Below are 15,463 nucleotides of genomic sequence, written 5' to 3'. Positions count from 1 at the left end.
CGTGTAGTTAGTGGCTCGAGGGTCACCATGTTCATGTACTGTCTGTACCTAGCACATCATAGCGACAGAATGCCGACTGCATAGTAAAACACCGTTCTCGAAAGTGCCAAAGCCGTCTGTTGCCGCGACATAACAGTCAGTCGTCTGCTCATTAGCCGGACTGCGGCCACAATTGCGTCGCAGATATCTGTCCGAGGCCGAATGCAATCTGGTGAAGATGTTGCTGATGTAGCCGAATACACGTGAACCAGGGAACTGGAGAAAACCCTTGCGCTGCATGAGGAAGGGGTATGCTGGCTTTCTTGAGGTATCGTGAGACCATGCTAGGCATTGGACAGATGGTGGTGTTTCTTCTGCTTGTTTCACAATTGGACATCTCCACATTGTCGCCGAGACTAGTATGGGGTTGCGCTTCATGCTTCGCAGACTGTCGAGTAATGTCTTGGACGCGAATGTGTCGAGAGCGGGGCAGCTGCGCGAGTTGCAGTTTGCGGCATGCACATGGCGCCGCCATCGTGGCGCTGCTGAGGTGATGGAGGTGTGCTGAGGTGTTGAGGATTCGGTAACAGGACGCAGTCAAATGCGCTGCGCGTTGTTTACCAGATCTGCATGGCATGAGTGCCATCGTTGGCGTGGCCTTTAGCCGGGCTCACAACGGGGTTACCAAGCTCTACGACAGCGACAAGCTGAGAGGCATGGATTGAAAAAGCCAGCGAATTGCTCGACGACAACGCTGCTCTTTGACACCACCGCATGAAGGCCGGGATCTTGCTTGCAAGTGTGCTTGGAGACCGAGAGGCGGCCAACGAGTGCCTCATCAAGGCCCAATCAGTGTGGCGAATTGTCCGGCGTTGGCATCCTGTCGGCGAAGATGAGGCGGTCGATGCATCTTTGAAAGATCTTCGAGTTCCACTCGACAAACTGAAGGAAGCGCTGGCTGCAGACAAGCCGACGGGCTCCGATCCTGATACGGCTGTGGTGGACCAAGTCACTGTGCGCGATGCGGTTGTCGACGAGGAAAGAGGCCAGCAGCGAACACGTTGACGAAGAAAGCACTCCGCATCGTGCACACGCCGCCACCAGAATACAGCTTGCGCATTATGATTCCGGTATGTCGTCTGCGGTCATGCCGTTAATGATTGCTAACTCTTGGCAGGCGCCCACTCAAGGCTCACGAGGTGCAAGGGGCTATCCGTTCTCGGGGCACGCCAGCCACGTTGGTATTGGGTCAGCTGGTAGGTCGACGTCGCAAGATGCCAATAATCCAATCGCAAGAGCGCTCCCCGTTTCCTTAAATTGTGCCGCCGTCACGTCGAGCATAAGCGAGCCCGGACAACCACGAGAGAATTGGAGAGATCCTAGGAAAGGTCTTGTTGGCATTCCGTTTACATACCTTTGCTCACGTGTGGTGACTGTACTGCCAGTCATAACAGTAGACATGTAGAGGCGAGCATTGTATTCGCTGCATGGCGCTGACGAGCGAGGGAATAGGTGAGCATGTAAGAGGACAAGAAACACTGGCAAGTCTCCACTGATCACGAACGTCATTGCACGCTACCTCATCAAGAATGGGTGGCTGTGGGCTCATGAGCGCTGCGAACTCTTGCCAAAGCAAATGGTCTCCTTAGGTATCGCCAAAAATTCCTACGAATTCATCGTCAGCAAGAGGACTTCGGGGACAACGCCATGGGCAATATTTCGAAGACCAAGTACTCAGGAAAAAACTAGAGTTAACAGACCGTCACGGAGGAATGCGGAGTTTGTTGTATCATCATGCCACTGGGTAGAAAGCAGAAGTGCAGAACATACCTCTTTGGTCGAGATTGAGCCTTCGGTGCTCTTTTCAGCGATGATTGAAATGCCTTCTGAGCAGAGACAAGGTGGTAGCTGCGCGATCAGTCCTTCGAACAGGGCAAATGTGGTTCATGGTCGGTGGGTCAGGACATGGCAGGGGAAGAGGAGTGGCAACTGCATTCACGAATCAGTACAAGCTCTTCCATTGATCAGGCAGCAAGAATGTCGAATCGTTTGGTGAGTGTCAGGATTGTTTGTTTTAAAGTTGTGTTGCGTGTAAGTTGTCGCCATGGGGTATTGGAGTTAAAAAGGTTCATCATGTAAATCGAATGCAAAAAAAAGGCGTGCACTTACCAATTGAGACATCTGCACAACCGCACGAAGTCAGTGCAACACAGTGTACGGTGATGAGACGGTGTTTAAGCCGAGTGTAGCCTTTTTCATTCATCGTTGACTCTTCCAAGTCTACAAAAGCACATCTCTTTCTGGCCGGCAATCTCTGACTACGCTTAGTCGAAGAGACCGAAGCCCATGTCGTCGTCCTCGGACTCCTCCTTCTCCTCCTCCTTAGCGGCGGCAGCTGGAGCATCACCACCAGCGGCAGGGGCGGAAGAAGCGGCTGGTGCGGCGGCGGCGTAAGCGTCTGGGTTGGCGATGCGGTCCTTGAGCTCGTGGATGGCGTCCCACTCGTAGTCGATCTCGATGGCGACAGAGATGGTCTTCTTGTAGGCGTTGACCAAGCTGTGCATGACGGATGGGAGAGTTGGGTAGTTGAGGGCGAGCGAGATGGAGCTGACAGCGGTAATGGCAGAGCTGAAAGCCTTGAGGAGCTGGCTCTCCTCAATGTCGAGCACGGAGGAAGCGAAAGTCTGACCCTGGTCGTAGATCTGAGCAATGCTCATACCGTAGGTGAAGGGAGAGATGTTCAGCATGTTCAGAAGGGTAGCTTCGGAAGCTCCGACCCTGCTGCCAGCCTCGGCGACCTTGACGTCGGCAGTAATTTCAATGGTACCACGAGCGATCTTGGTTGGGACACCGAGAGCCTGGAAGAAAGAGGTCTTTCCTGGTTCCATACCAGTGTTTCCGGCTGGAACGTACACATCGGCGGGAGCGACGGCACCAGCACGGGCAGGAGCGGCGACACGGTTGGCGAGGATCTTGTCGCGGGTGGCCTTGAGGTCACCGTTGGTGAAGATGAAACCGACGTTGCCCTTGACGTGTGGGAGGAGACGCTCGTACTCGGGGAAGTCACCCATGAAGGTCTTGAGCGCACGGCGGACCTGTCCAACTTGTCAGTATCCCGTTCCATCCTTTTATGTATATCCGTGTGCACCCACCATGGTGTTCTTTCCCATCAGCACGACACCCTCGCCACGGAGAGCCTGACGGATCTCGTGCATCTGCTGCGACGAGACATTGTCGACTTGGACGATGAAGATGGACTTGTACTCCTCGAGCAAGCCCTTGAGCTTGTCGAAGTAGCCGGCCTTGTTTCCAGTCTTGCCCCCCATGTCTTCGGTGAGAAATAGGTTGTTTAAGGACTTGGACTGGTGTTGGTGTGGTATGTGTTGTGCGAACGCAGCGTCGCGCGCAGCAAAACTTCCCAAAATGTCCGACTGCGGTGCGGAGCTCGGGTGTTTTCTTGGCGTGTGCCTGAGGCTGACACCCAGCTTTCCACTCCAACAACACTTGCGACGCGTCCAACTTCCTCCTCCTTCACATTGCTTCGACCTTCAGCCTCACTTGCTGGCATGGGCGTCATACATGCTTGCCAAACCTAATACACCGTCACAAGCTCTCCGGCGGCAAAAGTTTTCAAGAATGGAACAGCACAATTTCAAGCAGCGACATGATTGTGGAACCTATTCGCCGATGTAGCCGCGTGTTGGTAGCCAGAAAATCGAGCCCATCTTGGAGCGGAGAGACCGAGTGTATTCACAAGCACTATGACAAGCTCGACTCGGCATTGTAGAGAGGAGAGACGCCTTGCTTCACGAACACCAGCTCAATGTCTCACAAGGGATGACAGAGTATCACATTTCCCTCCCTCACTTCAGGCCATGCCAATCGCTCCACCCTTCTGCTGTACTCCCTCACCCCCCATCTTCTTCGCAATGTCCTCAAAGCACCTCCGGTACGCCACCCTGATCTCCGGAACATCAAGCTCCTTCCTTCCCTCATTCTCCCTGTACTCTCTCACCTTCTCCACCAGTTTCCCCGCATCCAACGCGCAATTGCTCCTCTCTGCCACAATCACTTCCCCTTGTTCCTCCAGCGAGAAGTTCTGCGACGTGGTACTGGAGTCGACGATCTCTTTGTAGAGCTCAAGAACCTCGTTGTGCGAGATTGAGCCAGGATTTGTGAAGTTGTAGACTCCAGTCTCGCGGTGCTCGGACATGGCGATGACGACTGGAAGGAGGTTGGGCAGGATGGAGTGTGAGTTGGGAATGTTGACGATGTTCTTGTAGTTCAAAATCTTGGTGACAAAGGAGCGGCGATTCAGGTCTGCAGAGACAGGCATGCGGAGGCGGAGTGTCAAATTGTTGGGGTAGTGAGCGAGGAACGTCTCGATGGGCGCTTTGGTCTTGCTGTAGAAGGAGCCTGTGAAGTTGGGTGGATCGGCCTCGGTGAAGGGTTGGGACGTGACTGTGGAGTTGTCCGGCGTGTAGTCGGAGGTGTAGATGCCTGAGTGAAAGAGGTAAGTATTGATCTGCAACAACTGTCGACGTGAGTATGCACTTACAACCCGTGGCCAGCACAGTGCAGTGGATGTTCCTCTTCTGACACTCGTAGGTCACCATGAAGATGCCCAAGCCATTACTTTCCATGGTCTCAAGCTTGTGGCTCTCGCACCAGTCAACGTTTGGAGTTCCAGTCTTGCCCGCACAGTTGATGACATGAGTTGGCCGGATCTCATCGAGAGTACGACGGACCGCCTCTTGCTCGTGCATGCGGGTGGTCGTCCCATGGACATCTTTGCCTTGCTGTTTGAGCAGTTCAATCAGCATACCACCGATCCAGCCCTGCGCGCCCCAGACAAGAAAGCGATCCTGCGAAGACATGCTGGAGTTGTTGTGGAAAGGCTGCTGAAGTGTGGTGAGGGTCGAACGAATAGCAGAGAGCATTTGTGGTTTCGAAAACTGCTTGAAGGAAGCAAAAGACGGATCGCGGCCATGCTAAAATATGTCTCAGGTTCAAAGTACAGATGTCCTGTCTGACTCGGAGCAAGCTAGGAGCTCCTGATGAATCACTCTCAAGCAAGGAGACGATGTCCTGGTATGCATCCTCGTGCAACCCACTCGCAAGGGCGCGTCTTGGCCAGCTTCATCCTCGCGTCTGCTGCTTCTGCATCACGTAAGAGTACCTGCGTCAACAAGTGAGTCAGCAGTTCACAGGCGGCAGAGAACAGGATATTCACGAGATGATGCCGCCCACAGCCAACGCAATCCCCAGCAGACTCCCATCAGTCAAAGACTTGCCTGAAACCATCCATCCCATAGCAATAACCAGACAAGTCTTGAAATGTCCCACCACCGTACTGCTCACCGGTCCCGCCTCATTGATGATCACAAACTGCGAAAGGTTGATCAAGCAAGCCAGAAGTCCGCTCTGCAATCAGTCAGCATCACTCCCATTATTTCAATCAGGAAGAAGAAGTGAGAACTCACAACTCCAATCAACCCATAAACCCCACCTCCCACATCCCTCCAAACCGTAACATCATCCGCAAAAGGTATAACATACAACATCATCACCACACTAATCGGCGCCTGATTCATCAACAACTGCATACTCGAACACTCCAACTTCCCATGATAAAATTTGATCCAGACCGTATACAACGAGCTCGCCACAACCCCCGTGATTGCAAAGAAAACTCCAAGCGGTCTCGTTGTAGTCTGTATCTGCACCTCTTTCTTTCCTCCCCTAGCCGATGTCCCAGTACTCTTCCCCATCGTATCATAATACGAAACAACCGCAACCCCCACACAAACCGGCACAAGAGTCCAAGCCGCCAATCGCGGAATCCGTTGTTGATACAGCACAAAATTGAGTCCCGCAACACAAGGCGTCAAAAGTACGCGAGCGACTTGATAGAATTGTATACTCGAATAGGCGAGCGAAGCGTTGGGTAATACGACGTTGAAAATCATCGCTGCGGCGAGGGGGAGTAAAGTGTAAGTGTCCAACTTCTTTGCTGGGAAGAGGTTGATCGCGGGGCGAGAGACGAGGTAGAGGAGGAGGAAAGTGATGAAGAAGTGGAAGGCTGCGAAGGTGACTTGGGCGTGACGGAGAGAGGCGGTTTGGAAGATGCGTTTGTTGATGAAGACCTGAGATGTGTATTAGTCGAGTGATCGGAATTAGAAGTGGGTATGGTTGTGATGGTGGAGAGAAAGCTCACGATGGCTGCGGTGGACACGGTATTGACAGCCGCACTGATCCAGAAGCGATTGCTGAGTCCTTTCGGCGCGATCGTAGCAGTAGCATGTCGCGTCGAACGGTCTTGTTCTTCTTGTTCTTGTTCTCCGAAATGGTCTTCCTCTTCTTGCTTCAAAAATGCTTGCGCCTCTTCATTCTCATCAATCGACTCTCTCAACTTCTTTTCCTGCTCCATTTTGGGTAATGTGACGAATTGTGCTCAACGAAACAATCGAACAAAGTTCTCGAAGCAAGTACTTCCAACGAGACGCGCATAACTTACGCGTCGAAAGAGTCAGGAAAATTCTATAAAACATTTTGCATTCCAATTCCTCAGCATATCTCCCTTGCACCACCTATCGACAGCTATGCAATGTGTTGTTCCAGGAGACAGCTTTCACAATGCCATCGAGCTGACATTACTTCCTGTCCAGCATTGCTTTGCCAATTGTATCTTCTGATTATTGTTCGAAGTCTTCAACACAATGGAAGCAGCAGGAGCAGCCTTCCAAAGCGGCGGTATGGGAGAAAGCTCGCCGTCCCAATCACACTTACCGTACTGACAACTTCATCCTCAGGCAGTCTCGAATCCCGCTTCTTCGTCGACGATGGCTGCTGGCGCGACGCCCCAATCCTCACCGGCCAAACCTCCTTCGAACCATTACCAGATGTCCGCAACATCCTCGTAACAGGCGGCGAAGGCTTCATCGCCTCCTACCTCATCCGCCACCTCGTAACAAAATATCCTTCATCCTACAACATAATCTCCTTCGACAAACTCGACTACTGCAGTTCCCTCAACAACTCCCGCCTGCTCGACTCATTCCCCAACTTCCGTTTCTACCACGGCGACATAATGTCCCAATCCGACGTCCTCAAATGTCTCCAGACCTACAAAATCGATACAATTTTCCACCTCGCCGCACAATCCCACGTCGACTTATCTTTTGGGAATTCTTTTACTTTCACGCATAATAATGTCATGGGGACGCATGTTTTGTTGGAGAGTGCGAAAGTTACGGAAAGTGTGAGGAGGTTTTATCATATTAGTACTGATGAGGTGAGTTCTGTCCAGTCCTCTCAAAATATCAAGGCAAAAAGAAAATAAAAAATTGCAGGACTGAGGGACTTACATCTTGATCCAGGTCTACGGCGAAGTCCCCAAAGGCGAAGCAGAATTGCACGAAGACAGCCCTCTTCATCCAACGAATCCTTACTCAGCAAGTAAAGCATGTGCCGAGATGATGGTGCGAGCTTATGTGAAGAGCTTCGCGTTGCCGGTCGTCATGATAAGGCTGAACAATGTTTACGGTCCGCATCAGGTAAGTGCTCCATCTGCTGCATCATCTTCTTCTCAAACGAAAGAGGGTAATTGGGTTTTACCCTTTCGTTGTTCCCTCGCAATCCAATCCAACCAGAACGGGCCCAAGGACAAGGGAATGCTGACAATGCGACCTTTCCCAGTTTCCAGAAAGTGCGTAAGCCCTCCAAACCCTAAAAGTCGCAAGAATCCTGGTTGAGTTTTTACCTTGCCGTCCCCTCGTGTTGTGTTTCATCCAAAGCAAGCAAGCAAAGACTAACCTTGTCCCTTCCCGCTCCTCTGCAGAAATCATCCCCAAATTCATCAATCTCCTCCAACGAAACAAACCCCTCTTCATCCACGGCAAAGGAGACAATTCCCGACGCTACCTCTACGCAGGAGACGCAGCCGATGCCTTCGACACAATTCTCCACAAAGGCACAATGGGTGAGATCTACAACGTCGATTCCAAAGACGAAATTGAAAATCTCGACCTGGCAAAGAAACTGTGCAAAGCTTTCGGCATTGAAGACTTCGAGAAACATATTCAATATACGCGAGATCGACCTTTCAATGATTGTCGGTATGCGGTGAATGGCGATAAACTCGCCAAGCTGGGCTGGAAGCAGAAAGTTTCGTTTGAAGAAGGGCTTGCGCAGTGTGTGGAGTGGTATCAGAAGTTTCCGACGTGGTGGGGTGATATTGATAGAATTTTGACGCCGTTTCCTGAATTGAGGAGTACGAGTACTGCGGATGGTCCTGCTGTGGACCGAGTGTGTGAGGTTGGCACAGGGTCTGCGGGTGCGGTTCGGCAGGCTGGGTCTGGCGCTCAACTCTACGATCCTGCTAGTGCGGGAAAGAAGCTAAAGGAGTGGAATGGGGTTGTCAACAAGGTCTCGGCCTGTAATGGTATGGCTGTCAATGGAGGGGCAGTGTTGAAGAAGCGCAAGGCCGATGCCTTGGATGATGCTGACGAGTGAATCTTGCTATGCTGTGGCGTTTGCGTTGGCATTCTGGACCTGGTACTTCGTTTCGTACAATGCGTTTTTGCCGGTCTCAAATGGGCATTTGCGAAAGTGCCGTGGCAGACTGCTGGTGGTGGTGGCGGCAGCGGAAGGCTGGAACTCCGATTGCTGGTGTGCGTTCGCACGGTATCAATACTCGCCAAGACGCGACATGTCGCAATGCTTTTTTGATGGATGTTGTCGTTGTGTAGCGCAGAAGTTAATTGGCATGGCGGAAAGAGAATTCGATAGGTGGCGCGTGACTGCCTGAGGATGTGTGCTGTGCGGTATGGCAGGTACCCATGCCACGAAATCCAGACTTCGTCCCTTCCACATCGTCACTTCCAATCCTTCAGCACTCCACAAAAACCTCATACACTTCAGGGTCCATATCTGGGCGATTGCTTGGGACAGGAACACGAGAGGCCCATGTCCATGTTCGTTGGTTGCCCTCGACAGCGCACGCCTGCATCGTGACCCATGCCGCATGACGTCGCTCTCGGTATCACGAAAATGAGAAATGTCGTCAAGCAGCAGAAGAGCCTCTCTGTAGCACGCAGCAGCATGTCGGTGCGTGCTCTTCTTCACGTGGGAAGTGGGCAGTTTGGTGGCACGCGTCTCGCCATCATGACGCCGGCCATGTCCGGGTGCTGCGGTGCATGGGTGTTTACTTGGTGCATGATTGATGGAAGAGTAGTGCATGCACGATGGAGAGGGAGAATATCGCTCGGCGCCGAACGAACGAATGAATGGTGATCACAGTACATAGTCAAGCAGCACACCAAAGCCTTTCACACCGCCGCACGCATCCACCCGACTCATGCTTGACCTCGAACAAGAAGCGCAGTATTCGCACTCGCGTCAGCATATGCTGGGCACGCTGCCTGTGCTGGAACATCTCCATTAGGAAAAGTGATGTTACATCGCTCTACTTCTCCACTGCGCTCCCATGATTGGAAGACTTGACCTCGCTTCCTCTGCAGGGCAAAGAGGAGATCTGCAACGCCTCTTACGCTTATGTGCGTAGCTCTGCCTCATCCCATCGGAAGGCTTCTCAGGCTTCTCAGTGGCTTGTCCATCACCACCGGCAGAGGCGTCACCTAGCGCGAAAAGCCTACTCTCCTCCTGCGACGCCGGCGCGCTTACTTGCGATAGCCTCGGCGGGAGGAATTTCGAGCTTTTGAACGTGATCTTGGACGAAAAGGGAAAACGACAGACGATCCGTTTGTTGAGCTTCCACTCCCTTGGATATGTGAGCACGAACAGGAAAAGAAATGGAGCACTGTGCAAGTGTGAACAATTCGTGTTGGTACAGCCCCTTCTACTCTGCCGAATAGTATAATGTACATGGCGAGTTTTTCCGCGCGCTGATAGCGACTGTTCTGAAGACCGCAGCTTGGACCGATTTTGCCTCCTCTCTCTCTTCTTCTCATAGGTAAATTCCTCTGTAGTTCAAGTCATCATATGTGCACCCGATTGCACAATTTCCTCTATCCCACGGTCGGCCACTTTCTGTCGTCGCCAAGGTCTACTCATACAGGTAGCCTTCCCAAAATATGTCCATCGTGCATACCATTTCCCTGGTAGCATTACAAAAACAAGTTACTCGCACGCCCAAACGCCTTGCCAAAATTCGAGGGTTAAAATATGTTCCTCGTCATATCGCGCGCGCCGAAGCTTGGGGTATCAAGGTTTGAAAAAGCGAGTGAATCGTCGAAAATTAAAATCCAGTATCATGTGTGCGCCTGTGTCCGTTTCGTCGCCCGTCTGTCGCGATTCTGTACAGCTGTTCGTTTGTCGTCTATTCTTCGTCTTCGTCTGGCGAATTGTGTTCTTGGCCCTCACCCTTGTGGACCTTGCGATGTCTCCTCAAGTTGGAGACGACGGAGAAGTGACGTCCACATCCTTCGACGTCGCATGCAAATGCTGGGAGGAGTTAGTCAAGAGTACATGATCAAGACATCTGAATCTGCTTACGCTTCTCGCCTGTGTGGCTGTACATATGTGTTTGCAGGGAGCTTGGTCGTGTGAATCGCTTGTCGCAAATCTTGCACTTGTGCTTCTTTTGCGAGCTGGAAGACACTTTGGAGCTGAATTGACCCATCATGGATTGCGGCGCAGGTGGCATGCCCGACAATCCTTGTGGTCGGGGAAGAGTTCGCGAGTGCGAGAGATCGACGGACTCGCTAGCGGAGCTGTAGTCACCAACGGATGCTTCGCTCACGGAGCTGTTGTAGTAGGTTGGATATGTGCTGGCGGAAGAGATCGAAGAGTGCGATGAATGCCCAGATGGGAATCCATACGAGTCTGTCGACGAGCGGCTGTTGCTGGTGGCTCCGTAGATGTTTCGTGGAGTGATATCTGACTGGCTCATGGCGACCATGCCGCGGCTCGCGTCAAGGGCATCACTGAAGCTTTGTCGCTCAGCTTCGGAGGCGTGGTTCAGTCTGGTGTTGAAGTCAATTAACGAACTTTGGCGGTATCTCTGGGCCTCGATCGGCTCTCCGAGAAAGATGCTGGAAGCTACTGACGGGTGCGACGAGCGCCTGTCGTATCCATACGCGGTCGCGTACTGGGGCGCTGATGTAGGCGCATATGTGGATTGCGGGTTGGGAGCAGACGTGTACGGTGCACCATACGGCCTGGGGGCGCTCATATCTTCGGCGACTGGTAAGCTTGTCTCCTGGAAGAGCTCCGGGTCCAACTGGGGGTGAATACCTTGTGCAATGGGGCCGGCAGTGAGGCCTCCGGCGTAGGCAGCCGAAACCGAGGGTGTCTGGCCATATCGCGAGTCTCCGCCGACAGTAGTCTGAGGCATCGACGTCGCGTACAGGTGACTCTGGTTGGAAGCCGGCGCAGACACCCAGGGATTCGTGAACTGCGGCGCCGCCTGCGGAGGATACCTCATGTTGTCGTAACCCATGCTGCTGAATGGGTGTTGCTGGCGAGTATCAACGGCCATAGCCATGCTGATGATGTGGAGTGGTGGTGGAGTGGTGATACAAGAGGAGTGAAGTTGTCGACGTTGAAACACCGGTATTAGCGTGTGCAGCGATCAACTTGTGTAAGACGAGCTTCAGAAACGTGGAGAGGCGATCGGTCACGGAGGATGTGCGGGATCAGCGTGCTTAAGTGCTGCGTTCCTCGAGGCTGGGAGTGGCCGAAAGTGTGTGGTCGAGTAGCCGAGTGCTCGAGGTAAATAAGAGTGCCGATCGGTGAGGACCGAGTGGTACTTGGGAGGCACGTCCAAAAGGCAGCCCGTCAATGGGAAGCGGTGGGACCCCTATGCAACTAGAGCGCCGGTCCTTGGCCCGTTGTCTTTGACGGGAGGTGTTTCAGAAGGGTCGAGTTGTGGCAGAGTGCAGCAGGGCAATGCAGGTGCGCTTTCGGCCAGGCGCGATGATGAGGGTTGAAGACTGCGTCGGGCAATGATGGGCGCGCAGTGTCGTGTTGATCTTTGCCAGGGCGGCGTGATTTCTCGCAGCCCGAAGTAGTGTAAGTGTGAGCTTGTATGGCAGCGGTGTTTAGTGGAGCTGGAGGATGCTGATCATGGACGAAGAGGGCGATGCGAGGTGTCGCAGTGGTTATGTAGCGACGTTGGCCAGCGTAGCGGCTCCCTTTCACACGGATGATATCAGTGGAGGAGCAAGCCACCCGGCGCAGAGGTCCCCTGCCTCGAGCAGTGACCCTGCTGCACGCACGCAACAAGATTGTGGTGAGCAGTGTGGGTGGGGGAGATGCTGAAGCCCGTCGGCATCTCTGGGCACATCGACGCCATCCCTGCCTAGCGGCTGAGCTTAGCGCAGAGGGTCTTCGTCATGAGTGCAGGGATGCGATGCGCATCTCCGCCCGTGCTGTGTGCTCCCTGGTCGATGCTGGACCGCCTGTGCGCGACGATTCAGGACACGAACCACTGCCAGATGCGTTGTACGAGGCCGTAGATGATGACCGCCTGCTCGTGACGATGATACTGGACGAGGGCGGCGCGATGCGACTATGGCCAGCACCAGCACCACTCCCACACCTGCATTCCCCTCCACGCCATCTCGTCGCTTGACCCGGACTACACCTGCTAGCGTGTGCGAGAGGCGCCAATAGCGACGGCTTGCTCACACCCGAGCCACCAGATCTCCTCCTCCTGCTGCTGCTGCTGTTGCTGCTGCTGTACGCAATAATTAAGCAGCGCCGCCGGGAATATTCCTGCTGGCTTGAATGGCGCCCCCTCATCACTATAGCGCTGCTTGCTGTCCGCTATGCTCACACCGTCACGCACGACGACGTCTTCCAAGCTCGGCCCTCATCAGACTCTCTGTCTTCTGCTCTTTCTCTCACCGGGTGATGTCTTGCATGTTCATTTCGCGCGTTGCAAATAATAGCGCACAACGGTGTCGACCACAGCCGAACGAGCGACACCAGTGCACCACCCTGCCCTGCCCGGCCCTGCTGTTTTGCCGCAACGGCTGCAATCTTGTCGCGCCTTGTCGTCGGAGTGGTCGGTTGTGACTCCGCTCGCTCCCCCCCCCCCCCGCGCACACACACAGCAGCAGCAGTACCGGTGCGCGGTGGAGCCTTTGGGTGCGCTCGGGCCAGGACGAAAGTCGACGCCGCTAGCGACTCCTCTCCTCCCACGATTGGGTCGGCTGTTTTCACTCGTCCAATTCTTCCACTCGCACCTGCCCAGCACTTCCTACTCGTGCATGCAGCGTGCGTTCGTGCGTGCTCGCCAATTGCACAGGCACGAGTGACGACAAACAACGAGGCATCCATCCACCTGTCGCTCCCTCGCCTCGGTCTTTCTCGTCTTTCGACCTTCCCAAAATGTCGCGCTGCCTAGCGCGCCACCTTCACTATGGCTTCACCAAGCACCTATCGCGGCGCTGCTGGCTTCAGCACAGTGTGCCAGAGGCGTCCGCCACCGACTTAAGCTCGATTCCTCCGGCATCGCCTATCCGATGGCCAAGACCGCTCCCCAGAGCGACCCATCTGAGTCAGGTCAGCCACGACGTTATGCTTAGAAGTAGTCTGAACCTTAATCGCACAAAAGAGATTGGCGCTGTGACTGCCTGATGCGACGCTGCATCTCTGGCTCCCAACGCTTACTGTTCCTCTCTCCGCGCCTTCGTGCGTTGGCGAACTCGCTTGACGGCCACAAATGCGCGTTGCCCGCCTGTCGACCAGCACCGGCAGCAGGTGCACGGCCAGCAGCGGACTGTACTGCGACGCGTACCCCTCTCCGCTCCGCTCCCCACCGCGGCTCTTGCGCTGTTGTTTCGGCTCGCTGCTGACGGTGCCTGCAGATGAGATGATGGATGGCCTGGCCCGTGCATGCACGCCAGCCGAGCGACGGCTCTCACGAAGCTCTCCCGGAAACCTTGTGCGCTTTATCGGGTTTGGCGTTCGACACAATCGCGAATGCTTGACTCGGGTGGCCTGGGGCACTGCCTCAATCCTGACTGCTACAGCGCGAACGTCGTCATATCGTTGCCCGACGTGGGATGGCTGCCACCTCTTCCAGAACCGATCAACAACACGTGCTCGCGATGTGCGCTGCACCATCCAGTGTCAAACACCCGGATGGACGCTGCATGCCTCGCGCTTCGAGACCGCTGAACAGCGGTCCAGTACCATTCGACACCAGAGGTTGGTATAACGGAAGGCCTTCCTCTAAAATGCGCTGTACTCGATCGACGATCGTAGCCGTCACCCTCAGTGGTCGACGAATTGTCACCTGCAGCAAACTGTGGGAGGTGGCTTGGTCAAAGTGTCGCCAACAGCACCAAAATATCCGCGCATGGACCTCGAGCAAAACAACTGCCAGAACGGCGCACAAATTCACGACGCCACCATTCTGAAGCAGGCCCTTGTGTGGACGGTTCGCCATCCTGCGGAGATCAGGGGCTCCAAACACACCCATCGCGGCTGTTAGGTTCACTGACCTCTGATGGTGCGACGCGTCACGTGCACTCAAGCACAAGTCGAAGAACATCATTGCTCTATCAGACTTATGCATGGATCGTTCTCACATCATGAGCCTCATGCATCCATGCGTTGCCGGAGACATCTTGCGCGGCCTTGTTCGGACTATGTGCTAGCGAAATGAACACTGATCTCATCACCTCCTCCGTCAGAGCAGACACGGTCATCTGCCCGCATTGAGGAGAATGGGGTAGCAGCATTGAGTAAAATGAAGCGACATGGCTACTCACCATAGTGGCCGAATTCCGCTAACAATAGCATGCGACTACACTCTTACGGATCCCGTGTAACCATAGGCATTTGTGCGACCCAAGGTAAGGCACAGCTATGGCGTTCGAGAATCAAACGTCGCACTCCGCAGAATCCTGCTGTCAGAAACGCGCAATCTCCTTAACCGTACGTCAGATACGTACCCGGAACACCTGCTCATGGGCCGACTGTGTCCGTGGCTCGGTATGCGCCGAAAACCACCGATGACTTGCTCTGCGCGATCATCTTTCCGCCGCCGATTGTCAATGACACCTCATCGCTTTGAATTGAGCCAGCTTTGAGCTGCAAACACTACCAGGACTCGACGTTTGAAAACTGCCACTGGCACTCCGCAATATCGCAATGCCGGGACCCTACAATTCAGAAGCCGAGATGTTGAAGAGGAGTAGATCAACGGCGGGTTGCCCGGCGCAAAGCCCTCTCTAGGTTGCTGGAATCTTTTGGGGTCATGATTCGTGTCTGCACGTTTACCCGCCGGGAATGCCTCCGAACGTCCCTTTCGACATGGAGCACCTGTCCTCTCTGCAAGTCAATTGATTTCCCAAACAGTGTTGGAAGAATTCAAATCACGGTATTGGAGCTGTTTCCGCGAGGATGGGTTCCCTTCGCCACGCGTTTGTGAATGCAAGCTGCATGGCATGACTCCAGACACAGCATGTATGCACTTCCTTTTCGTTTGGTGCTGCGTACGTTCTGGAGC

General features: G+C 54.0%; 6 protein-coding genes across 7 annotated transcripts; 2 read left to right on the top strand and 4 right to left on the bottom strand.

The window, feature by feature from the left end:
* Positions 1–614: 614 nt before the first annotated feature.
* CKM354_000756900 (uncharacterized protein) lies at positions 615–1,044 on the top strand (the record flags this gene model as incomplete). Its single annotated transcript, XM_044802923.1, has 2 exons — positions 615–659; positions 760–1,044. 2 exons carry the CDS (start codon positions 615–617, stop codon positions 1,042–1,044), a joined length of 330 nt encoding a protein of 109 aa, XP_044658858.1.
* Positions 1,045–2,303: 1,259 nt separating this feature from the next.
* On the bottom strand, positions 2,304–3,305 carry CKM354_000756800 (ribosomal protein P0; the record flags this gene model as incomplete). The annotated part of the gene is made up of 2 exons (XM_044802922.1): positions 2,304–3,074; positions 3,132–3,305. The coding sequence occupies 2 exons, from the start codon at positions 3,303–3,305 to the stop codon at positions 2,304–2,306; spliced, it is 945 nt and encodes a 314-aa protein (XP_044658857.1).
* Positions 3,306–3,847: 542 nt separating this feature from the next.
* On the bottom strand, positions 3,848–4,856 carry CKM354_000756700 (uncharacterized protein; the record flags this gene model as incomplete). Its single annotated transcript, XM_044802921.1, has 2 exons — positions 3,848–4,479; positions 4,538–4,856. The coding sequence occupies 2 exons, from the start codon at positions 4,854–4,856 to the stop codon at positions 3,848–3,850; spliced, it is 951 nt and encodes a 316-aa protein (XP_044658856.1).
* A 262-nt stretch (positions 4,857–5,118) lies between these two features.
* On the bottom strand, positions 5,119–6,409 carry CKM354_000756600 (uncharacterized protein; the record flags this gene model as incomplete). Of its 2 annotated transcripts, XM_044802919.1 has the most annotated exons (4): positions 5,119–5,158; positions 5,213–5,403; positions 5,463–6,125; positions 6,197–6,409. In XM_044802919.1, 4 exons carry the CDS (start codon positions 6,407–6,409, stop codon positions 5,119–5,121), a joined length of 1,107 nt encoding a protein of 368 aa, XP_044658854.1. The 2 variants fall into 2 exon arrangements, with proteins under 2 accessions (XP_044658854.1, XP_044658855.1); XM_044802920.1 differs by lacking the exon at positions 5,119–5,158 and having other exon boundaries at positions 5,209–5,403.
* Positions 6,410–6,698: 289 nt separating this feature from the next.
* Positions 6,699–8,493, top strand: CKM354_000756500 (uncharacterized protein; the record flags this gene model as incomplete). The annotated part of the gene is made up of 4 exons (XM_044802918.1): positions 6,699–6,732; positions 6,792–7,273; positions 7,359–7,581; positions 7,820–8,493. 4 exons carry the CDS (start codon positions 6,699–6,701, stop codon positions 8,491–8,493), a joined length of 1,413 nt encoding a protein of 470 aa, XP_044658853.1.
* A 1,825-nt stretch (positions 8,494–10,318) lies between these two features.
* On the bottom strand, positions 10,319–11,485 carry CKM354_000756400 (uncharacterized protein; the record flags this gene model as incomplete). Its single annotated transcript, XM_044802917.1, has 2 exons — positions 10,319–10,443; positions 10,495–11,485. 2 exons carry the CDS (start codon positions 11,483–11,485, stop codon positions 10,319–10,321), a joined length of 1,116 nt encoding a protein of 371 aa, XP_044658852.1.
* Positions 11,486–15,463: the final 3,978 nt, after the last annotated feature.

Source organism: Cercospora kikuchii (genome assembly GCF_019650295.1).
Source record: "Cercospora kikuchii DNA, contig_00004, whole genome shotgun sequence".
NCBI classification, from domain to species: domain Eukaryota; kingdom Fungi; phylum Ascomycota; class Dothideomycetes; order Mycosphaerellales; family Mycosphaerellaceae; genus Cercospora; species Cercospora kikuchii.
The sequence above is the reverse complement of the archived record's forward strand: the minus strand, read 5'-3'. Positions and strand labels throughout refer to the sequence as shown.